Source organism: Notamacropus eugenii, chromosome 1 (genome assembly GCF_028372415.1).
Source record: "Notamacropus eugenii isolate mMacEug1 chromosome 1, mMacEug1.pri_v2, whole genome shotgun sequence".
Lineage (NCBI taxonomy): Eukaryota > Metazoa > Chordata > Mammalia > Diprotodontia > Macropodidae > Notamacropus > Notamacropus eugenii.
Window position 1 is genome coordinate 428,285,209 of NC_092872.1, and position 25,141 is coordinate 428,310,349.

The following is a 25,141-nucleotide window of genomic DNA, read 5'->3' on the forward strand; positions in this document are numbered from 1 at the left end:
CCTACAGGATACATTAACACTCGAGAGGGAGAGGTGCGAAGGCAGCCTGGAGGGCAGGCTGGGGACAGCTGTTTGACATTTTAAGACCTTCACAATTAGGTATTCAACAGAAATAGTTATTTCTTACCCGAACTTGGGAAAAACACCCATTATTATTGCCCCATAAAAGGTGATGGAAAGCTCTCCGCAGGGTCTGGTCTCCTTTCCCTCCCAAGGCGGAGCAGGTCACACACAGCCACACTGTCGTAAAAAAGAGGCACTTTCCGGCTGGGGCTTCCTTTTACGGCAGTGTGGCACGCCACCTTGCCTGCTCCCCGGCCGCGGTGCGGTGGCGGCGTGCTTTGCGGCAGTGTGGCCCCAGGGGCAGCGGCGGAAGAGGAATCGAGAACCTAACGTTGAGCGTTCAAGCGACGGTGGGTCTCGGAAATTATGGACGTAGGCGAGCTGCTGAACTACCAGGTGAGAAGCGGCCGCAGAGAGGACTCTGGGTGAGGGGCGGACCGGTGGGTTTTCCTCTCTGGTCACGGAGGAGGCCCCCGCGGCCTGAAGGGTCGGGGTCTGGGACCCCATGCTGAACAAACACTCCCCCGCTCCTCGCGGCTCCCTGCCCTCAGACGCGGCGCAAGCGCAGAGGGGGCCCTACCCTGGGGTTCCCGGCCCCCCGCCCCGCGCTAGGCCCCGGGAGGACTTGGCGCCTGTACTGGAGGCCGTTCTGTCGGTGATTACTAAGTGGAAAGAGATCTGGATGTAAAGCCGGAAGCTGCGGACTCGAGTTCTAATGGTACAGCTTTACCAGATGTGTGACCTTGGGCAGTTCACTTTCCTTCTCCTCGTCTTGGTTTCCTCCCGCCCTCCCCCCAGGAGAATGAGCCGGTTGGGCTAGGTGGTCTCTTCCTGCTCCGACTTCCTGTCTCCTAGGGTCCCCCAGAGCTTGGACAGTTCATGCGATGCCCGTCTGAGTTAGGGCTTCTACCAGCGTGTCCTGTAGGCACCTCCCGGACTCATCCCTCTACCGCACGCGACAGTTTATACTGAGGGTACCCCCATCCTTCCAGTCGCCCAGCTTTACACCCTTGGAGGCCCAGCCTTCATCACCTCCGATCTGGACTATTCAAATAGTCTTCTAAATGGTCTCCTTATACCCAGTCTTTTCCCTCTCCAGGCATAGGGCACTTTTCTGCTCAAGAAGCTTCAGTGACTTCCTCTGGCCTTAAAATACAAAATGACTTGTTTTGACGTTTAAAGCCCTTCCTAATGATTCAAACCTATTTTCCCAGACTTAGTATATATTTCCCTTTCTGAACCTTATGTTGCCTCCAGATTGGCCTTTCAAAGTGAGGCTGGTGACCTGCACAGCCCTCCCTCACTCAAAACAAAGTCAAGTGCAAGTCATGTCATCATTTCTTTGATGTCATGGTCTTCCCAACTAAGGATGAACACAGACCAGACAGTCCTTCTTCTGCTAAAGTGCCTTTGTATGGACCATTCCCCTTATTTGTAATTCATTTCCTTCTCACCTCTGTCTCTTAAAATCACATTTCCTTTCAAACTCTGCTGAAACACAATCTCCTACATGAGACATTACTTGATTTTTCCCCTCCCCTACTTAATAGAGCCCCTCAGTTACCTTCATTTACTTTATAATTCATTTGTATGCTCATGTTTCCCTTTTATCCTCAGGGCTTAGTACGGTGCCTGAAATAATGTAGGCATTTAGTTAGGCCTTAAAGTTTCATTTGTTAACTGTTGATTCAAATACATCTACATCTACATCTCTCCCCTCACATATCTCCTAACATGGTTCAATACCTATAAAAAGAGACTGGTAGATTAGCCATCTATATGATCTCCCTGCCTCTAGCCTCTTCAATCCATCCTTTACACTCCTCCCAAATTGATTTTTCTGAAACACATCTTTGACCATGTCATTACCCTATTCAGAAATCTTTAGTGGCTTCCTTTTGTCCCTAGAATAAAATATAAGCTCCTTAGCTTGGCATTTAAAGCCGTCCCTTGTTTGCTTCCCACCCATCTTTCCATTATTATTTTAAATTCCTCTCTTTCACAAACTCCAGTTCAGTCAAATATACCTTCTGGCTATACTTTGTTCCAACATTCCATCTATCAACTCTGTGTCTTTGCACAAGTGGTCTCCCATGTCTGCAATGTACTGTTTTTCTCTCTGCTTCACCGAGTCCCTGGCTGCTTTTAGAGTATATCACAGATAGGACTTTCTACATGAGGTCTGTTCTGATCTCTTCCCTAGTTGTTATTGCCCTTTGTGATTATTTTATAATCTGTGTACATTTGTATCTCTTCTCCCTTCCCAATTAGAATATAAATGTTTTCTCTCCTTCCTTTCTCTCTCCCATGGGAAAAAAAGAAAAACAAAATCCTTGTCACAAATACACATAATCAAACAAAACAAATTCCCACATTGACCATGTCTAAAAAATTGATGTCTCATTCTGTACTCGAGTTCATCACAAGGAGGTTGGTAGCATGCTTCATTAGACCTCTGGAGTCTTGGTTGGTTATTGCATTGTTCGAAGTTCGAGATCATTCAGAGTTGTTTGTCTTTGCAGGCTTGCTGCTATTGTATAAATTGTTTTCCTGATTCTGCTCACTTCACTCTGCATTGGTTCATGCAAATCTTCCCAGAATCTCTGCAACTGTCTCCGCATTTCTTGTAGTACAGTAGTATTCCATTACAATCATATACCAAAATTAATTCAGCCATCCCCCAGCTGATGGGCATCCCTTCATTTTACACTTCTTTTACCACCATAAAAAGCTGCCGTAAGTATTTTTGTACATATGAATCCTTTTCTTCTTTTTTTTTTGGCTTTCAGTGGATCAAAAGCCTTAGGGAAGGTGAAACTGTATTTGTAGCATATGTGAGATTGGTAGAATGACTGGAGATGTAGTTGTTAATGGGCTGATGTCAGGTTGGAGGGTGGTCTCTAATGGAATTTAGGGATCTGCCCTTGGATCTATACTTTTTTACATTTTCATTAGTGATCTGAGTGAAGGCAAAGGTAGTATCCCTTTCTAATTTACAGATGACACAAAATTGGGAAAGAGTGCTGATAAATTGGAAGATAGGATGCAACAATGCAGGAGTCTAGAATGATGGTCTGAATCTAATAAGATGAAGAAGTGCTGAAGGTAAAATTATGATCCTAGACTTGAATTTTAATTAAAAAATCACCATCTTAAATAAAATATTGGAGAGGAATGACAAGAAAGTGGATCATATGAAAAAATCTTAGGGTCTTAATGTTCTGCAAAGTCAGTGATCAGGGTGACAGGTAATGCAGTCATGGACTGCACTAGAATCATTGTGTTTAAAAAGTTGATGGTTTCACCTTATTTTGACCTAAGTTCACATCTGTAGTATTTTCTTTAATTTTGAGGGTCACATTTTAAGAAGGATATTGTCAAGCTGAAGCATGCAGAAAAGGAAGGGGACTAGAGACATGGCATGCAAGTTGATGGAAATGAGAATGATTAGCCTGTTAAGAGACTGGGGGATCATAATAATCACCTTCAGTTGTTTGAGGGGCTATCAGTGGATTTGTAGTAAAGGGTAGAAGTTGTAGGAAGACAAATTTTAACTTGTTATAAGAAAAAAATTTTTTAGTAAAGCTGTCTGTCCAATGATGGAATAGGCTGCCTGAGGAAATTGTAGATTATACCTCTTTAGGAGTCTTTAAGGAAAAACTAGATGACCACTTGCCAGGGATATTGTAGAAGGATCCCTTTTTAGGCATTGGTTGTACTCCTTGAGCTCTGAGTTTCTTTTCAGTTTTGGGATTCATTCACTTACAGATCTTTTACTAAATTCCTGTTTTGTACAGGGTATAGTGCTAGGTGCTGAGGAATGTTTAGATAAGATACAGTTCTTGTCCTCTTGGAGCTTACTGTGTAATAGGAAGATGAGGCATACATACAGCTGACCCTGGTATACCATAGTAAATCCATAAAACCTTCAATAATCTTTGTTTTAAAGTCCCATTTTAGCCTAGTATTTCATATTCTATGTCCTAAGATTCTTTCCAGATGTAATCTAAACATCTGTGATACAGTCAAGAGTGTGCTTCTGTGATAATTCAGTTCATGCTATTGTAGAATTTCCGATGTCTTCTGGTTCAAGCTCTGTTTGACCAGGAATCCTCAACAAGAAGGTCATTTTCCCTCCTCCTCGGTGAAGATTTTCTGTGATGTGGTACTAAACATCTCCTTAGTCATTGTCCTTTCTGCTTTTTGATAACTCTAATATTTAGGGATTCCCTCCCCCCTTATCTAGAATTGAAATCTGCTGCTATTATTGCCACCCATGTATAAGCTTGAAGGTGACAATTATTTTTTGTTTCCTTTTTATCACCAGTGCCTAGTGACTTGTGCATAGTAGGCAATGACTAAATACTTGTTCAGTGTTAATTAGTATTATAACAGTTGACATATGTCTGGTGGGACCATGTAAGGTTTGCAGAATGCTTTAGAAATATTGCTTGTTTTGATCCTCACAACAACACCATGAGATGGATGCTTATTTTCATTTTACAGAAAAGGAAACTGTGGCTTAGTGAGGTCAGATGACTTTCCCCTGGTCACACAGTGGGTCAGCAGTGGGATCTGGACCCATGTCTCTCCCTATGCGTGGTCTAGCACTCTTTCTAAACCACCACCATAATGCCTTTAGTTGTGTTATTTGAGGTTAAGTAGAACAAATCAAATCTTCCTTCTACATTATAACTCTAGATACTCTAAGACAGTTGAGATTTCCTCATAAATTTTTCCTTTTTCAGTTCAATCCCTATCGCTAAGTACAAGGCATAATGGTAGGTGTTAGGAATAGAAAGATAATAAAAAGAGCCCCTTTCCACGAGGAGCTTACATTCTACTTGGGTTATAAAATATATCAAAAGTTAAGTTTATGCACTCATGTGAGAATTTGATGAGGGTGAGAACACTTTCGGCTAATTAGCCTTAGTTTCTTCATTGGGTCCTCATATAGATAGCCTGGGCCAGGGTCCCTGCTCTACTTTGACATGCAGGCCTACTACCACCTTTTCAACAATCTTTGGTCAGGGACATGGCTGCGCACTCATACTATTTTGATGAGCAGGGATTTACTAATTACAGCCATTCCAGTGATATGGTACCAGCTACTCCTTACAATACACGCTACCATTGTTCCTTATGGTCCACTGGACTTTCTGTCTTCTGAACCTCCCAGGCATTTTCATCTGACTTGCTTCCTGAGCCTTGCTGTCTTCTCTGCTGCTGCAATCCAAGGACACAGGTTCACCAGGTAAATGAGTCATTAGTTTAGGCAAGAGAGGTCACTTTTACTTGGTGTGATCAGGGAAGGCTTTATAGAAGAGGTGACACCTGAATTGGATGACACCTGAAGAGAGAGAGAAATTTTAAGAGGCAGAGATGAGGTAGGAGCAGAGGAGCATTCAGATATGTGCAGTATGGTATAGACTCATGGTTATACAGCAACATGGGAGTATATGTGGAAGGAATGATGGAAGAGGTCCAGTTTAATGAAAAGAGGATAGAAGTCAAGCTGAGATCTAGTTGCAGAAATACATCTGTAGTGAGTCAGCCCTGTGTGGCTATGAGTACGCTATTTAACTCCATGTCTTTGTTTCTTCATCTGTAAAGTGGGGCTAATAATTTATAAGGAAGTCAGCTAGGTGGATGTGAAAGCACTCTAGTTCATCTTTCATACTGATGCCAAAGTGTATTTGTATTCTCAGGGGCAGATCTGATCATGTCACTCCCTTATTCAGTAAGTTCCAGTGGTTTTCCATATTGCCTCTAGGATAAAATATAAACTCCTTTGTTTAGCTTTTAAAAGCCTGCATAAACTGGCCCCAGTCTGTCTTTCCAGTCTTAATGTGCATTATTCCCTCTCCTATACTCTGCCATAATATTTTGTTAAGTGCTTAGCACAGTGCCTGACACATAGTAGGTGCTATATAAATGCAAGCTATGACGATGATGATGATGATAATGGTGATGATTATTCACCCAGTTGGCCTTCTCCCTTTTCCTCATACATGATATTTCATCTTCTGTTGACTATCTGTCCCCAATGCCTGGAATGAACTCCTTCACCTTTGTATCATAGTAGCCCCTTTCTTCAAGATAAAGCTCAAGTGTTGTTTTCTACAGGAAACCTTTCCTGAGCCTGCAAAAGCTAGTGTCCTCTTTCCCTAGCTATCTTATATTTAACAACTTTGTATTTTGTATTTATTCTGTGTGTGTATATAATTATATCAATACCTCTGTCTCTGTATTTGTATGTCCTTGTTGTTTCTCTCCATTAGAATATAAGCTCTTTGAGAGTAGAGATTGTTGAATTCTTTTTATTTGTATCCCTGTGTAGCACAGTGCTTGATAAAGAAGAGGTACTTAAGAAATGCTTGTAAAAAAATAATATAGCAGCTCTTTTATGATGGCTAAGGATTGGAAATTGAGGGAATACCCATCAATTGGGGAATGGCTGAACAAGTTGTGGTATATGATTGTAATGGAATATTATTGTGCTGTAAGAAATGATGAGCAGGATCATTTCAGAAAAGCCTGGAAAGACTTCCATGAACTGATTCAAAGTGAAGTGAGCAGAACCAGAAAAGTATGTTGAACAACTGTGAATGACTTAGCTATTTTCAGCAATACGATGATCTAAGACAATCCCAAAGGACTCATGATGAAAAATGCCATCCGCTTACTGAGAAAGAATTGATAGCATATTCCTTTCCTTCCTTCCTTTTATTCCTTCCTTCAAATGACTAATATAGAAATGTTTTACATGATCATACGTGTATAGCCTGTATCAGATTGCTTACCATCTCAAGTGTGGGGGGATGGGAGACAGGGATAGAATTTGGCACTCAAAACTTAAAAAAAACCCCCAACAACAATGAATGTTAAAAATTGTTTTACATGTTGTTGGGGTAAAAATAAAATATGAAAAAAAATATAAAAATATAATATAAAATATAAAAAAAAGTTTAAAAAAATGTGAGGTTAGAGTTTTTTTCATGAGTATATGATTTCCTGAGAGGTCCTTGTTTTAGTGATCCTTTCATTTAAGCCAGACCTGCACAAGTTGGCAGTATGTAGAGGTCAAAAATAAAATAGGCTAAACTTCTTTGGGTTGTAGAGAGGTTTTTAGCAGCTCACTTTCCAAGTAAAGGTAATTAGAGAAAGACTGATGGTGGCTGGTTGTGTGGGTCACATGACAAACAAAAGAGAATGTGCAGTGGTAGGCTTCCTGAAATCCTTTGGTGGGCTGTGATTGGCCCAGGGGCTGTGTTGTGCAGACCTGATTTAAACTATGGTAGTCTTTGTATATATATATTGTTCTGTTGGTTTTGCTTATTTTACTCTGCACCAGTTCATATCTGACCATGTTTCTCTGAATCCCTGATATTCATAATTTAACTTTAGATTAAATTTTATTTTTTAGTGAACAAAAATTATTTTTCTGTCCCTCCTCCCTCCCCCTACTATTAGGAGAAAAAAAAAAGAAAACTAAAACCCTTGAAACAAATATGAACAATCAAAACAAATTTCAGCATTGGCTGTGTCCAAAAAATGTATGTCTTATTCTGCACCTAGAGTTTGTCATTTCTCTGTTGGGAGGTGGGTAGCCTGCTTTTGTTATGGGCCCTTTGGAATTATGGATGGTCATTACATTGATCAAAGTTCTCATAACTTTCAGTTGTTTGTATTTACAGTGTTATTGTTGTATAAATTATTCTCTTGGTTCTGTTCTCTTCACTGTGCAATTTTCTTCATCATTTTTTATGACATAATAGTATTTCATTATATTTACATGTCATAATTTGTTCAGCCGTTCTCCAGCTAATGAACACCTTATTAGTTTCCAGATTTTTTGCTACTAAAAATAGAGCTGTTATAACTATTTTTGTACGTGTGAATTCTCTTCCTCATTTTTTCAACTCTTCGTAATACTTAGGATGCTTTCTGAATTCCATTTCTGATGAAGCCTTCATTTTATTATTGAGGTATAATTCTTATAGGAATTAAGTCAGAAAAAAAGCACACAAAGATAGTGTAGTATAGTAGAAAGAGTACTGGATTTGAGATCAGAGTTGTTAGTTCAAATCTTGATTGTGACGTACTATATATAGGTTACTTTGTGTAAGACTCCAAACTTTTCTCAGCCTCTGTTTCTTCATTTTTAAGGGAGTTTGAGCAGATGCCTTTTAAGTTCCCATTGAACTCTTACATCTCTGACTTACATTAAAATTCTGTTGCAGTGGCTAGAATATGCAATATATTGTGATTAGAAATAGTAAAAAAGACTTTAAAAAGAAGACACTCTTCACTGTATGGAATCTAACTTTTGATGCCTTCAGGTTTAGACATCTCATCAGAAGTGTGCCCAGCCGATTCTTGTCTGAAGAGTTTTTGTTGCATGGGCATGTTTATGAACTCCAGGGCAGTCTCATTAATACCATCTCCACAGAAGCAGAAAAAGGTTCTTACCACAAAAATTTTATATTATTCAGTATATATTGGATGAGTATATATTGCTGTTTGACATGTGAGGCAGTCTATTAAATAAACTAAACTTGTACTGATCTGTGGTTTTGGTCATATATAAGTTCTCAGACTTATAATGCCATTTGTCATTATCTTGAGCTGGCAAGTTCAGAGTCTTTAGTCTTAATACGTAGTTAGTATCCTCTTTATTCTTATCTGAACTGCATGTTTCTTTTTAAGATGCTGCTTGATAAGATTCTAAGCTGAGTCAGTGGACCATTGACAACCTTAAGGAGTGGAATATTCTGAGGAATTCCCAAGGGATCACTCTTTGTGAAGGCAAAATGACGTGCTTAGTGGATTTGTAGCTGACATAAAATTGGAAGGTATAGTTAATATATATTGTTAGATAATAAATTCAAGTCTCAAAACAGTTTTATAATCTAGAACTGTGAGCCAGTTCTAATAAAGTAAATTTAATAGGGATAAATGTAAAGTTCTACAGATGGGTCCAAAATATATCAATTGAAAAAAATATAGAATGGTGAACAGACCAGTCAAGATGTCAGTGAAAGGGACTAAAACAGCTGAACTCTGCCCTACAACTACTCCACACATCTAGAAAAAATTCCAGACTGAGTCCTGATCAGATAATTCAAGGGGGAACAGAAATCACAGTGAATCACTTTTCCAGCTCAGATTAGCATGGGAAAATTGAGATATCTCTGAATACCTCAAATGGGATCTAGCAAGGAGTGGCTGTGTGTAGCATTCAGGTGCCGGGATTGAATATGAACTTACCTGTGGCTGCTGTGGCTTTGCACCAGGGAAAGAAAGGTCCCAGACCTGGCATAAAAGAACAAGTACCAACTGGCAGTTCTGTCACTCGCTACCTAGTATTTATCACAAATCCAGTTTGGACTCAGGAAGGGTCCTGTGCCTAAGTGTGGTGATCTAGGCCAGGGATTAGTTATGGACTCTAGACTGAGTAGTGACCAGGTACAGAAACAAGCAGCAGGTATGGGACTCTGAGAGCTTACTGAGGTCTTTTAAAAAATTATTTTAACATTTAGCCCCACTTACATGTTAGAACAATTGTTTTAACATTTTTTAAAGTTTTGAGTTCCCACTTTTTTTTTTTACATTTTTATTTATTTAAAGTTTTGCTTTCCAAATTCTGTCCCTTCCTTCCTCCCCTTCCCCTACCCTAGAGGATAAGCAATCAGATATACGTTATACATGTGCAATCATGTAAAACATTTCCATATTAGTCATTTTGTACAAGGAGACTTAAATAAAAGGAAAAAGTGAAAGAAAGTGAAAAGTATTATGCTTCAGTCTGTGTTAAATTAATATCAGTTCTTTCTCTGGAGGCAGATAGTACTCCTTTGGGATTGTTTTAGATTATTGTATTGCTGATAGTAGCTGTCATTCACAGTTCTTCATCAAGCAGTATTGCTGTTACCATGAACAGTGTTCTTCTGGTTCTGTTCACTTCACTATACGTCAGTTCATGTAAGTCTTTCCAGGTTTTTGAAGTCATCCTGCTAGTCATTTCTTAAAGCACAATAATATTCCATTAACAATCAGATATCACAGCTTGTTTAGCCATTCCTCAATTGATAGGCATCCATTTGATTTCCAATTCTTAGCCACCACAAAAAAAAGCTGCTATAAATATTTTTGTACAAATAGGTCCTTTTCCTTTTTTTTTTTTTTGATGTCTTTGGGATGTAGACCTAGCAGTGATATTACTTGATCAAAGGGTTTGCACAGTTTTCTAGCCCTTTAGGTATAGCTACAAATTGTTCTTTAGAATGGTTGGATCAGTTCCCTACTCTACCAGCAGCGCATTAGTAGCCCAGTTTTCCCACATGTCCTCCCACATCCAACATTTTCCATTTTTGTTATATCAGCCACTCTGATAGGTGTGAGATGGTACTTCAGAGTTGTTTTAAAATTTGCATTTCTCTGATTAGTAGTGATTTAGAACACTTTTTCATATGATTACATATAGCTTTGATTTCTCTGACTGAAAACTACTTGTTCATATCACTTGACATTTATCAGTTGGGAAATGACTTGTATGTTTATAAATTTGATTCAGTTCTCTGTGTGTTTGTCCTTTGTTGCTGAAGAAAACCATGCCATTAGAGAAATAATGACATGACTTACACTTGACTTTGTTTTGAGTGAGGGAGGGCTGTACAGGTCGCCAGTCTCACTTTCCTCCAAAGCCATCTGAATCCAGTGACCAGATATTCATCAGGATGACTGGAGATGACCCAGGAGGAGGCAATTGGGGTTAAGTGTCTTGTCCACTCACACAGCTAGTAAGTGTCAAGTGTCTGAGGTGAGATTTGAAATCAGGTCCTCCTGACTCCTGTACTGGTGCTCTGTCCACAGCACCACCCTATACCAATCAGATCAAAGAATGTTCCTTTCTTTGCAGGAACTTTGCATCTATGTTGTTTTAGTATCTGGGCAAAAGTGCGAAATTCAAAACCAGTCAGAATGTTTCAAAATAGTCAAATGTCTGAATCTGGAAAAAAGTAGGCAAATGAATGATTGAATTCTTGCAGATGTTTTTGCCTTGGATAGCTTCAGATTTTACTTAAAGGTTATTTTGCCATGGGTTTAACTAGTTTGGACATTTATGAATAGCTTTAAAATTGAATGCGTTCCCCTGATCAGTGACAAGTAGTTGGAAATGGAGCCATCCTTCCTTGGCAACATCAATAAATACCTCTGAAGAGGAATCTTTTCCTCTTTCTTTACTTTCCCAGAGTCTTCAGAAGATTTCTGGCTGTCTAAGACCTTGATTCCCTTCTAGATACATGCTTAAAAGACCCTTTGGTCTCTTCTCTGTAATCTTCATATTTGAGAAATGAGGACTTTATCAGACATATTTGTTGCAAACATTTCCTGCCAGTTTTCTGCTTTCCGTCTAATCTTGATTGCATTTGTTTTGTTTGTGCAAAGATTTTTAAATTTAATAGTAATCAGAATTACTCATTTTTCATTTCATAATGTTCTCTATCTCTTGTTTGTTCATAAATTTTTCCCTTCACCATAAACTAGTCTTTGCTCTTCTAATTTGTATATGGTATCACCCTTTATGTGTAAATCATGCATGCATTTTGACCTTATCTTGGTATAAAGTGTTGGTCTGTGCCTGTTATCATTTCTGCTATACTGTTTTCCAGTTTTCCCAGCAGTTTTTGTCAAACAATGAGCTTTTGTTCCAAAAGCTTGTGTCTTTGGATTTTTCATACAGTAGATTACTGGTCATTTACTATAATGTAATGTGTGCCTTATCTATTCCATTGGTCCACCACGATATTTCTTAGCCAATATCAGATTGTTTTCATAATTACTGCTTTATATAATACAGTTTTAGAACTGGTTTGACTAGACTACCTTCTTTCACATTAATTGATTCCCTTGCCATCCTTAACCTTTTGTGCTTCCAAATGAATTTTGTTATTTTTTTCTGGCTCTGAAATAATTTTTTGGGAGTTTGGTATGTCACTGAATGAATAGATTAATTTAGATAGAATGGTCATTTTTATTATATTCACTTGGCCTACTCAGGAACAATTATTATTTTTCCAGTTGTTTAAATTTGACTTTGTGTGAAAAGTGTTTGGTAATTGTGTTCATATAGTTTCTGGGTTTGTCTTGGCAGGTAGACTCCCAAGTATTTTATTTTGTCTGCAGTTATTTTAAATGGAGTTTCTCTTTTTAGCCCTTCCTGCTGGACTTTGTTGGTAATATATAGACATGCTGATGATTTATGTGGGTTCATTTTGTATACTGCAACTTTGCTAAAGTTGTTAATTATTTCCACTATATTTAGTCAATTTTCTAGGATTCTCTAAATATAACATTATGTTATCTGCAAAGAGTGATAGTTTTGTTTCTTCAGTTCCTTCAATTTCTTTTTCTTATTGCTATGAATAACATTTCTAGTACAGTATTGAATAATAGAGGTGATAATGGGTAACCTTAATTCACCCTGATTGTATAGATAATGCTTGCTGATGGATATTGAGTTCTTTTTTTTAAAAAAAAATATTTATTTATTTAACTTTTAACATTCATTTTCACAAAATTTTGGGTTCCAAATTTTCTCCCCTTTTGTCCCCTCCCCCCACCCCAAAACACCGAGCATTCTAATTGCCCCTATCACCAATCTGCTCTCTCTTCTATCATCTCTCTCTGCCCTTGTCTCCATCTTCTCTTTTGTCCTGTAGGGCCAAATAACTTTCGATACCCCTTTACCTGTATTTCTTATTTCCTAGTGGCAAGAACAGTACTTGACAGTTGTTCCTAAAACTTTGAGTTCCAACTTCTCTTCCTCCCTCCCTCCCCACCCCTTCCCTTTGGAAGGCAAGCAATTCAATATAGGCCATATCTGTGTAGTTTTGCAAATGACTTCCATATTAGTCGTGTTATATAAGACTAACTATATTTCCCACCATCCTATCCTGTCCCCCATTGCTTCTATTCTCTCTTTTGATCCTGTCCCTCCCTGTGAGTGTTGACCTCAAATTGCTCCCTCCTCCCCATGCCCTCCCTTCCATCATCCCCCCCACCCTGCTTATCCCCTTATCCCCCACTTTCCTGTATTGTAAGATAGGTTTTCATACCAAAATGAGTGTGCATTTTATTTCTTCCTTTAGTGGAATGTGATGAGGGTAAACTTCATGTTTTTCTCTCACCTCCCCTCTTTTTCCCTCCACTAAAAAGTCTTTTGCTTGCCTCTTTTATGAGAGATAATTTGCCCCATTCCATTTCTCCCCTTCTCCTCCCAATATATTTCTCTCTCACTGCTTGATTTCATTTTTTTAAAAATATGATCCCATCCTCTTCAATTCACTCTGTGCACTCTGTCTCTATGTGTGTGTATGTGTGTGTGCGTGTGCATGTGTGTGTGTGTAATCCCACCCACTACCCAGATACTGAAAAGTTTCAAGAGTTACAAATATTGTCTTTCCATGTAGGAATGTAAACAGTTCAACTTTAGTAAGTCCCTTATGACTTCTCTTTGCTGTTCACCTTTTCATGGTTCTCTTCATTCTTGTGTTTGAAAGTCAGATTTTCTTTTCACCTCTGGTCTTTTCATCAAGAATGCTTGAAAGTCCTCTATTTCATTGAAAGACCAATTTTTCCCCTGAAGTATTATACTCAGTTTTGCTGGGTAGGTGATTCTTGGTTTTAGTCCTAGTTCCTTTGACTTCTGGAATATCATATTCCAAGCCCTTTGGATCCCTTAATGTAGAAGGTGCTAGATCTTGTGTTATCCTGATTGTATTTCCACAGTACTTGAATTGTTTCTTTCTAGCTGCTTGCAATATTTTCTCCTTGACCTGGGAACTCTGGAATTTGGCCACAATGTTCCTAGGAGTTTCTCTTCTTGGATCTCTTTCAGGCGGTGATCTGTGGATTCCTTGAATACTTATTTTGCCTTCTGGTTCTAGAATCTCAGGGCAGTTTTCCTTGATGATTTCATGAAAGATGATGTCTAGGCTCTTTTTTTGATCATGGCTTTCAGGTAGGCCCATAATTTTTAAATTGTCTCTCCTGGATCTATTTTTCAGGTCAGTTGTTTTTGCAATGAGATATTTCACATTATCTTCCATTTTTTCATTCTTTTGGTTTTGTTTTGTGATTTCTTGGTTTCTCATAAAGTCATTGGCCTCCATCTGTTCCATTCTAATTTTGAAAGAACTATTTTCTTCAGTGAGCTTTTGAACCTCCTTTTTCATTTGGCTAATTCTGCTTTTGAAAGCATTCTTCTCCTCACTGGCTTTTTGAACCTCTTTTGCCAGTTGAGTTAGCCTATTTTTAAAGGTGTTATTTTCCTCAGCATTTTTTTGGGTCTCCTTTAGCAGGGTGTTTACCTGCTTTTCATGCTTTACCTGCATTTTTCTCATTTCTCTTCCCAGTTTTTCCTCCATCTCTCTAACTTGATTTTCAAAATCCTTTTTGAGCTCTTCCATGGCCTGAGCCCATTGGGTGGGCTGGGATACAGAAGCCTTGACTTCTGTGTCTTTCCCTGATGGTGAGCATTGTTCTTCCTCATCAGAAAGGAAGGGAGGAATTATGTGTTCACCAAGAAAGTAACCTTCTATAGTCTTATTTTTTTCCCCTTTTCTGGGCAGTTTCCCAGCCAGTGACTTGACTTCTGAGTTTTCTTTCCACCCCCACCTCACCTCCAGATCTGCCCAGCCAGGGCTTGGGGTCTGAGATTCAAATGCTGCTTCCCAGCCTCAGGGCCTTGGGCGGGGGGTGGGGGTGGGGGGTGGGGGTGGGGGGCAGGGCTGCTATTGAGTATGAGATTAAGTTCAGCTGCTCAGGTGGGGGCAGGGCCCCCTCACAGGCTCAGTTCCCTCAGGGGGTTTATGCAGAGACCTTCAACAATGGATCCCGGCTCCTGCCTGCTTGAGGAGCCTTGGTCTGCTCCGCCTCCGCTGCTGCCTCCTGAGGGGGCCGAGTTATGGGGGCACCCCACTGCCCTCTCGGCAAGCTGAGAAGACCCTCGCACCAACCTTTGGGGCCTGTGGGTGGAGGGACCCGCGCGGCCCACTGGAGATTCCGTCCCTGAAGCCTGCTCGGATCTGCTCCTCTCGGTGCCATGGCCAAGGCAGGGCTGGGCTCTGCTCTGCGTCTGTAGCGCAGGGACCTTTTGCCTCAGGTTTTCAGGGCTCTCTGGAACAGAAATCTCGTCTGCTTTGTTGTTCTGTGGCTTCTGCTGCTCCAGAATTTGTTGGGAGTTCTTTACAGATATTTTATGGGCTGTGGGTTCGGAGCTAGCGTATGTGTGTCTTTGTACTCCGCCATCTTGGCTCTGCCCCCCTAACAACTAGCATTTCTAATGCCATATTGAATAACAATGGTGATAAAGGACGTCCTTGTTTCACCCCTTTTCTTATTGGAAATGCATCTAGCTTATCCCCATTGCATATAATGCTTTCTGATGGTTTTAGGTAGATACTACTTATTATATTATGGAAAGTTCCATTTATTCCCATGCTTTCCAGTGTTTTCAATAGGAATGGGTGTTGTATTTTGTCAGAAGCTTTTTCTGAATCTATTGAGATAATCATGTGGTTTCTGTTAGTTTTGTTGTTGATACAATCAATAATGCTAATAGTTTTTCTAATATTGAACCAGTCCTGCATTCCTGGTATAAATCCTGCCTGGTCTTAATGTATTATTCTTGTGATAAGTTGCTGTATTCATTTTGCTAATATCTTATTTAAAATTTTTGCATCTATATTCATTAGAGAAATTGTCTGTTATTTTCTTTCTCTGTTTTGGCTCTTCCTGGTTTACGTGCCAAAGCCATGTTTGCATCATAAAAAGAATTTGGTAGGACTCCTTCCCCAGTTTTCCCAAATAGTCTGTATAGTATTGGAACTAACTGTTCCTTAAATGCTTGATACAATTTATTTGTAAATCCATCTGGTCCTGGAGATTTTTTCTTAGGAGTTCATTGATGAATTGTTCAATGTCTTTTTCTGAGATGGGGTTATTTAAGTATTCAACTTCTTCTTCTGTTAATCTGGGCAATTTATACTTTTCTAAATAATTATCCATCTCATTTAGATTGTTGAATTTGTGGGCATACAGTTGGGCAAAGTCATTTGTAATTATTGTTTTAATTTCCTCCTCATTGGAGGTGAGTTCACCCTTTTCATTTTTGATATTGGTAATTTGGTTTTGTTTTTTTTAATCAAGTTGACCAAAGGGTTAGCAGTTTTATTGGTTTTTTCATAAAACCAACTCAGTTTTATTTATTAGTTCAATAGTTTTCTTAATTTCAATTTTATTAACCTCTCCTTTGGTTTTCAGTATTTCTAATTTGGTATTTACTTGGGGATTTTCAGTTTGTTCTTTTTTCTAGCTTTTTCAGCTGCATGCCCAGTTCATTGATCTCCTCTTTCTCTGTTTTATTCATGTATCTTTGTTTTATTCAAAGATATAAAACTTCCCTCTAAGAACTACTTTTGCAGTATCCCGTAAGATTTGGTAGATTGTCTCATTATTGTCATTCTCTTAAATGAAGTTGTTGATTGTGTCTATAATTTGTTGTTTAACCCATTCATTGTTTAGGATTAGATTGCTTAGTTTCCAATTAATTTTTGGTTTATCTTTCCATGGCCTTTTATTACATATAATTTTTATTGCATTATGATCTGAAAAGGATGCATTGACTATCTGTGCCTTTCTGCACTGAAGTGTGAGATTTTTATGGCCTAGTACATGGTCAGTTTTTGTGTATGTTCCATATACCTCTGAGAAGAAGGTATATTCCTTTCTATTCTCATTCAGTTTTCTCTAGAGATCTGTCATATCTGCCTTAGCTAGAGTTTTATTCACCTCCCTAACTTCTTTCTTCTTTATTTTGAAGTTAGATTTATCAAGTTCAGAGAGGAGGAGGTTGAGGTCTCCCACTAGTATAGTTTTACTGTCTGTTTCTTCCTGTAACTCTCTTAACTTTTCTTCTAAGAATTTGGATGCTGTACCATTTGAAGCATATATGTTTAATAATAAAATTGCTTTGTTGTCTCTGGTGCCTTTTAGCAGGATATCGTTTCCTTCTTTATTTATTTTGATTAGATCTGTTTCTACTTTTGTTTGAGATTAGGATTGCTATACCTGCTTTTTTTGACATCAGCTGAAGCACAATATATTCTGCTCCAAGGTTTTACCTTTCCCCTGTGTGTATGCCCCTGTTTCAAATGTGTTTCTTGTAAACAGCATATTGTTGGATTATGGTTTTTAATGCATTCTGCCATCTACCTCCATTTTATGGCAGAGTTCATCCCATTCACATTCACAATTATGATTATTATCTGTGTCTTTCCCTCCATTCTCTTTCCCCCTGTTTATGCTTTTAGTTCTCTCTTCTCCCTTCCCCTCCACAATTGTTTTTATTTTTGACCACTGCCTCCCTCAGTCTTCCCTCCCTTCTTTCAGCTCCCCTCCCTTTTAATCCCCTTTTCCCTTACTACTTCTTCCCTCCCTTTTAGCCTCCCCCTCCCTTTTCTTTCCCCTTTCTCCTCCTACTGCCTATAGAGCTAGTTGTATTTGTATACTTAACTGAGTTTGAAAAGTTCCCTCCTTGAACCCATTCAGATGACAGTAACTCAATCAGTGCTCATCTCCATCCCCTCTTTCCCTCTACTATAATATAGTTTTGTGCCTCTTCCTGTGATGTAATTTGCCTTTTTCTGACTCTTCCTTTTCACATCTCCCATTACAATCCCTTCACAATCTTAGATCACATTTTTATCATGACATCATTTACTTTATATTGCTCCTCTATCTATGTATATCTGTTTTGTATATCATAATAAATATACAATTCCCAAGATTAACAAGTATCATCTTCTCTTATAGGGATGTAAATAGTTTGCCTATATTGAATAACAAGTTTCTTTTTTTCCCATTTACCTTTTTATGCTTTTCTTGAGATCTGCATTTAAAGATTGAATTTTTTATTGAGCTCTGGCCTTTTCATCAGGAAGATCTGGAAATCCCATATTTCATTGAATGTCCATATCTTTGCCTGAAATATTATGCTGAACTTTGCTGAGTAATTGATCCTTGATTGTAGTCCCAGCTCCTTTGCCTCACAATTCCAATCCCTCTGATCTTTTAATGTAGAAACTGCAAGCTCCTGTGTGTTCCTGACTGTAGCTCCTTGATATTTGAATTGTTTCTTTCTGGCTGCCTGTAGTATTTTCTCCTTCACTTGATAGTTCTGGAATTTGGCAGTGATATTCCTTGGTGTTTTTTAGTTTAGGATCCCTTTTAGGAGGTGAACTAGTGGATTCTTTTGATGACCATTTTGCCCTCTCTATCTTGGACTTCTGGGCAATTTTTCTTGATAATTTCTTGGAAGATATTTTCCAGGCTCTTTTTTTCATCATGACTTTCTTGTAGACCAATCATCCTTAGATTTTTCTCTCCTGGATCTATTTTCCAGGTCAGTTGTTTTTCCAATTAGATATTTTACATTTTCTTCTATCTTTTCATTCTTTAGATTCTGTTTGACTGATTCTTGATGCCTCATAGAGTCATTAGCTTCTACTTGCCTGATACTAATTTTTATCAAATTGTTTTCTTCAGTTAACTTTTGCATCTCCTTTTCCATCTGTCCAGTTGTTCCTTTGAGGTGTTATTTTCTCCAGTTAGGTTTTGTACTTGCTTTTCCATTTGTCCAATTTTCCTTTTAAATTCATCTGTGATTTCTTTTTTCATATTTTAAAAATCATTTGTCAGTTTTTCTTCTATTTCTCTAATTTGACTTTTAAAATCCTTCCTGAGCTCTTCCATGAATGTTGTTTGTGCTTCAGACCAGTTCATATTCCCTTCTGAAGTTTCAGATGGGAGTACAGTCTCAATGCTGACCTCTTTGGTATTTGTGATTTGGTCCTTTTCCCCACAGAAAGATTCAGTGGTCTTTTCTGCTTTGCTTCTTACTCATAATGATCACCCTTTTCCTGGCTTTTAAAATAGATCTTTGTGTCTGAACAGCCACTATACTTCTAAACCTGGATGACATAGGGAGACCCAGTTCCTCCAAAAATCTTTTTCTTGTTTTACTATTTTCAGTTATTTTGTTTTGTAGATATGTCCATTTTCTTTAAATTCTCAGTCTGTCTCATTCCTATCCGCAGGACTTGCTTCCCTAAGAGTGGTGGAGTACTCTATTGAGATTGGCCTGGTGTGGAACCAGCTGGCCATCCTCTTTTTACTAAAGAAAGCTAAGCAGCATGTCAGTTGACTGAGGTTGAAAGGTTGAGGGGGGAGAAGAGATCCTCTCTTTAGAACTTTTTTCCCCCTTCTCTATATTGTTCTCCCTTTAAGGCTGGGTAGAACAGCCAAAACAAGAGGACTGCCAGGTTTCAATTCAGTATGTATTAATTGTGTATTAACCTTTTTACAATTTTCTTTATTTCTTTACAATTCCTTACACATTTAAAGACAGAACAGCTCTGAACTTGAAACCAAGCATAATCTTTGTTCACATTCTGCCTCTGACAGTCGTTGACTTTGGGCAAGTCAACCTAAGAACCTTTTCTTACCTTTAAAATGGGGATGATACCTACAGTTTTTTTAAACAGGGTTATTTTGAGGGTCAAATGAAATAATGTGAATAAAGTACTTTGTAAACTTTAAAGTGCAGCATGTCAGCTATTAGTATTACTATTCTGTGGCTGTAGCTCAAGTAGGCAAAGCAGCATCAGATTGTACATTTACTCTATAACTGAATATCATTGGGAGCTAGGTGGTGTAGTGGATAGAGCATCAGTGCAGGAGTCAGGAGTACCTGAGTTCAAATCTCACCTCAGACACTTGACACTCACTAGCTTTGTGACCTTGGTCAAGTCACTTAACCCCAGTTGCCTTATCCTGGGTCATCTCCAGTCATCCTGATGAATATCTGGTCGCTGGGTTCAGATATCTCTGGAAGAGAATTGAGGCTGGTGACCTGCACAGCCCTCCCTCACTCAAAATGAAATCAAGTGCAAGTCATGTCATTATTTCTCTGATGGCATGGTCTTCTTTGGCAATGAAGGATGAACACACACACACACACACACACACACACACACACACACACACGCACACACACCTGTGTCTGGGGCACAGCGGGCTCTGTCCCACAGTTCTTGTGCCTAAAACTTGAGGTTTTGTGTATTGTGGTCTCTGGTTCTTTCAGCTAAAAGCTAAAACGCTGCAGCTTACCTGGTGCTGAGCTGGCTTGTGTTCAAAAGCAGAGGCCAGGTGAGGTCTAATAAGACCTAATAAGGTTTCCCTGCAGTTACCTGGGAGCTAGCTAGTGTGAGGAAGGGGTGGTCTGACTGCAGGAGGTCTCCTCTGCTGAGCTAGAGTGTAGGCAAGCTCAGTGGTTGGTGATCTTGTTTGTGCTAGTGTCTTCCTGATTCCCCTGAGATACTGAAGCGCACCTGGGGTCCTGGTGTTGGTGGTTGTGGGCTCCACCCCTCTGGGATCAAGATCTTCTCCCAGTTTGCTGAGGTGGCACTGTCTGGGACAGCTCTGGTGCTGCACTGGTCTCCTTCAGCCACAGCAAGAGGGACCCTTCGTAGCGATTTTCCTAGCCTCACGGGCTAAGAGACTGTTTACCCCTTCTGCTGCTCCCACTGTTCCAGGATTTTTCCTAGGGAGATATTCTCTGAGTCTTCAAGGTCAATAAAGCAATTACCGATCACTCTGCCATCTTGGCTGCTGGAACTCTCCACAGTGTGAGGTATTATTTTAAATTGTTTTTTTGGGGGGGATTTTGGGGGAATTCAGCTGGGCTGCTGCTTCACCCCTGCCATTTTGGCTCCACCTTCCAGATGATATATTGAGAACTGCTGCATTAGCATTAAGGGTGAAAGGATTCTTGTAGAAGGTGGGATTTTAACTGGGTCTTGAAGGAAGCCAGGAAGTTAGGAGGAAATGGTGAGACAAGAGAATTCTAGGCTTGAGAGGGACAGCCAGTGAAAATGCCTGGAGCCTGGGGTGTCATGGAATGGCAAAAAGGCCAATATCACTGAATTGTAGAGCATGTGGAGGGGAGTAAGGACTAAGGTGCAGGAAAACTGAAAGGTAGGAAGGGAACCAGAGTCTAAAGGACTTTAAATGCCAAATAGGATTTTATATATGATCCTGGAGGTGATTGAGATCCACTGGAATTTATTGACTAGGGGGTGGGGTGATGACATGGTCAGACCTGTGTTTTAGGAAGATTGCTTTGATAGTGGAGGATGGCCTGGAGTGGGAAGAGATTTGTGGCAGGGATGTCAACCAGAAGAATAGACAAGGTGTGAGATCATGAGGTCCTGCACCAGATGGTTGTAGTGTTGTTGGAGAGAAGGGAGTGTATATGAGAGATGTGAAGGTAAAATTACAGGACTGGGTAGTAGATTGGATTGAGAGAGAGATGAGAAAATGAGTTCTATTTGAGGCCTCTGTTTTTCTTTTGATAAACAAATGGCCTGAAAGAGTGGTCTGAATGTCTTACTTTTTTCCTCACCGTAGATTTCTTTAAGCAGTCTAGCTACCAAGATTTTCTCCATTATAGCAAAATTGCCTCTCTCAAAAGTCACGTCTGCCTTAAGTGTCCTTTATCTTTCAACTTTTCCTTCCATGGATTCTTTGATAGTACGCTCCTGGTTTTTTCCAGGTAGTTTGTTGTTTTAGAAAGAACTGTGGAGGTTAACTAACTTGTTCAAGGTCACACAGTTAGTGAGTGGATTGGGGCTGGAGCCTAGGTTTTCAGATTCCAAGTCCATTGCTATTTCCACTCTCCCACATCATCTCTTTGAGATGAACCACTCTTTCACCTTTATCTTAAATTAGAAAGATCGCTAATGTTTCAGCCACAGTCATGGACTAGGAAGGAGAATACCTAAAATCTAGGCTTGATTATGCCTTTACCAGCTGTATAACAAGAGGGAAAGGAAACAACTTCATTTTTCTGAACCTCACTTTCTTAATTTGAGGAAGAATGATTCTATCAGACCTGCTTTCTCACATACTTTTATTAGATAAAATTATGAAAGTCAACATGCTTTGTAACTGAAAAAGTATTAAGATGGTTCTATATATTGAATTGTCTGTTCATTAACTATCTGCTTTATGAATTTTCTGTAGCAGGAAGGTTAGGCTTTTCATATTTCCTGATGTAGGTCTAGGTATCCTAGGACTAAAATGAAAGGGAAGAATTTGACATAGAAGCCAGAGTAGGAAGATATACCATACTTGGCTGAGTATTTATTTCTGATTAAGTTAAAAAACTCGATGTAATTGATTTTTAAATTGTCTATGGTTATTCTTAATTTTTCTTGTCTTTTAGTGTAGATAACTGAGAATTGAAATGAATTTTCTATTTTGTGTCTCTCCCTCCCCCATGCTCCCTTATTAAGGGCCATTGGGCTCACATGTTCTCCATTTTTATATTTTTAACATATTCAGTATTGGTGACGCATCAGTCTTGCTTACTTGTATAGAGCATGCTCCCCCTTCCTCCACCTTTTTTAAGGTTCTTTTAAGCTTTTAATCAAAAAATGTATTGTAGCTACAGGTTGTCATGCTATGTTTAAGGTCTTCTGGCCACCTCTCTGAACATTAATGCTTCCATTGGGCCAGATAATAGCTTTCAGAATGCATAACACCTTTGGAAGCTTCAGGGTTAACTATTTATATACAGAGAAGCAGAGGTAGATGTGAGTATGTGTGGGGTGGGGATTGGGAGGGTGGGAGTGGGGGTGAAGTAGGCCAGCAGTAGCTCAGGCCTCAAAAGAGATTGCTGCTAGGAAGTCAACAAAATGCAAAAGCTTAGCAACAGATGAGGAAAAGATGGATCAAACCATTCATTTTATTGTAGGTGGATGAGAAAAGAAGTCTTTCAAAGAAATTCCTTTTTTTAAAGGGGGTGAAGGCCATATTAAATTAAGGTAACATTTTATTTCTGATATATTTGGAGGAGAGGTACAAAATGAGTGAATTTTTAGTTAGCCAAAACTTTATCCCTTTAAACACCAACATTTTATTTTAAATCAGTTTTATAGAATTACAGTATGTTGTGGTAATGCAAAGAATGCTGCATTTTGGACTTGGATTCAAATCCTAGTTCTGAGATTTGCAGGCAAATCATATCACCCCTCACCTGAAAAATGGACTGAGTATTAATCTATTCTACCTATTTTATAGGGCTATTGTGAGGAAGATAATTTGTAAGCTCTAACGTACTATAGAACTGTAAGCTATTTTGGAAGGGACCTTAAAAAATAGTGTCAGAAACAGAATGAACCTTAGAGATTATTTGGCTCAAACCCCTCATTTTGTATTCTGTGAAGAAACTGAGACTTATAATTTAAGTGACTTGCCCTAAATCCCCCAACTAGTAAAGCCAGTATTTGGATCTCAGGTCCTAGAATCTTACACTCCAACTTGAGTTCTCTCTCTCTCTCTCTCTCTCTCTCTCTCTCTCTCTCTCTCTCTCTCTCACACTCTCACACTCTCTCACACACACACATACTACCTTTAATTCACAAATATATTATATTTTCTCATTTTTTTTCCATAAAGTGAGTGTATTTCAAGGATTTCATTGATGTAGGCTCTTTTTACCAATGTAGATTACAGCTCTTCTATAGCATATGTGGTCTTTGAGAATGGCTGTAGCTGACTGAAAAATTCATCCCCCTGCAGCTAAACTTTTTAAAGCCTCTCTGATTTTAGTTAGAGTGGTTCTTAGATGACAGATTGCTAGATTGCTAGATTGCTAGCTATTCCATTGCTAGACCCATACGAAAGCCTTTCCAGCTTGGTAGAGTTTTGCTAATGCCTGTATTCTGCTAGTATAGAGAATACATGATTATCTCTAGTCTTTGATGAATATATTAAATAATATTTAGCTTTTCCTGATGACTTACGGTCATTATTTTGAATGCCAGTTATAAGGAGAAGATATCACATATGCATATCTTCCTGCTCAGTGTTTTGTCTAAAATCTTCCCCACCTCAGCCTTGATTAGACCTCTTGAGGATGATGTCAGATGGAAAGATGGAAAATAGGCCCAATTTGTCACAAATAATCCACAAAATAGATTAATCCATGTGTACATAAATGAGACTGTAACACTACCTTAAAGTTATCTAGTACTTTTTCTTGGTTACAAGCATGATAAAGTGATGCCTGCAGAATTTATTGAGGTATGTGAAACTGTTTGTTCTCACAATAAATGGACTCATATACTACTGTGCTTTTTGAATTCCTCTGTCTGCTTTTTATAATTTTTCTCTTATGCTATTTTATATTACTTACCTCTTCGTATGCCTTTTTCTAGCAGCATTCTTCTCTCATTCCAGTTTTCAGATTTAGTAGTTAAAATTCTCTAAGAGTAAAAAAAATCTTTATGAGGGACTTGCCTATGAGCCAAGTGCATGAAATTCAGTATGTCAGCTTTGCTTCCTTCCCAGTTCTCAATGGTGACCTCAATCATTTGTTGACAGATAAGTGATGTCTGCGTAAATGAGGGACTGCTGTATTTGGATTGTATTATTCTTGGTCACTTTTAGATGACTTTGAAATATAAAAAACTTAGATTGTTCTGCTAAGATGGCACCAATATCTGTCTTAGATGGACTATTAACATGGTTTTTCCTTCTTTTAGTGTATTTCTATCAGGGAGGATAGGGGCAGCTAGGTGGTACAGTGGATAGAGCACCAGTGCAGGAGTTAGGAGGACCTGAGTTCAAATCTCACCTCAGACACATGACACTCACTAGAAGCTGTGTGACCTTGGGCAAGTCACTTAACCCCAATTGCCTCATCCTGGGTCATCTCCAGTCATCCTGATGAATGTCTGGTTACTGGATTCAGATGGCTCTGGAGGAGAAGTGAGGCTGGTGACCTGCACAGCCCTCCCTCACTCAAAACAAAGTCAAGTGCAAGTCATGTCATCATTTCTCTGATGACAGAGTCTTCTTTAGCAACAAAGGACGAACACACATCATGGAGGATAAAGGAATTTCAGCACTTCTTCATTTTTAGGACAGTATAACAAGAAGTAATGGA

General features: G+C 39.1%; 1 protein-coding gene across 7 annotated transcripts in view; it reads left to right on the plus strand.

The window, feature by feature from the left end:
• Window positions 1–266: 266 nt before the first annotated feature.
• The window catches only part of CTNNBL1 (catenin beta like 1), a 229,841-nt gene continuing 204,966 nt past the window's right edge, over window positions 267–25,141 (plus strand). The window contains exons 1-2 of one of the 7 annotated variants that reach the window (XM_072631548.1): window positions 337–459; window positions 8,773–8,918. Coding sequence is in view for 3 of the 7 variants with exons in the window: in XM_072631545.1 (XP_072487646.1) it covers window positions 430–459 (30 nt within the window). In the remaining 4 variants the exon portion in view is untranslated. The other 6 variants (XM_072631545.1, XM_072631544.1, XM_072631550.1 and 3 more) reach the window with 6 other exon arrangements.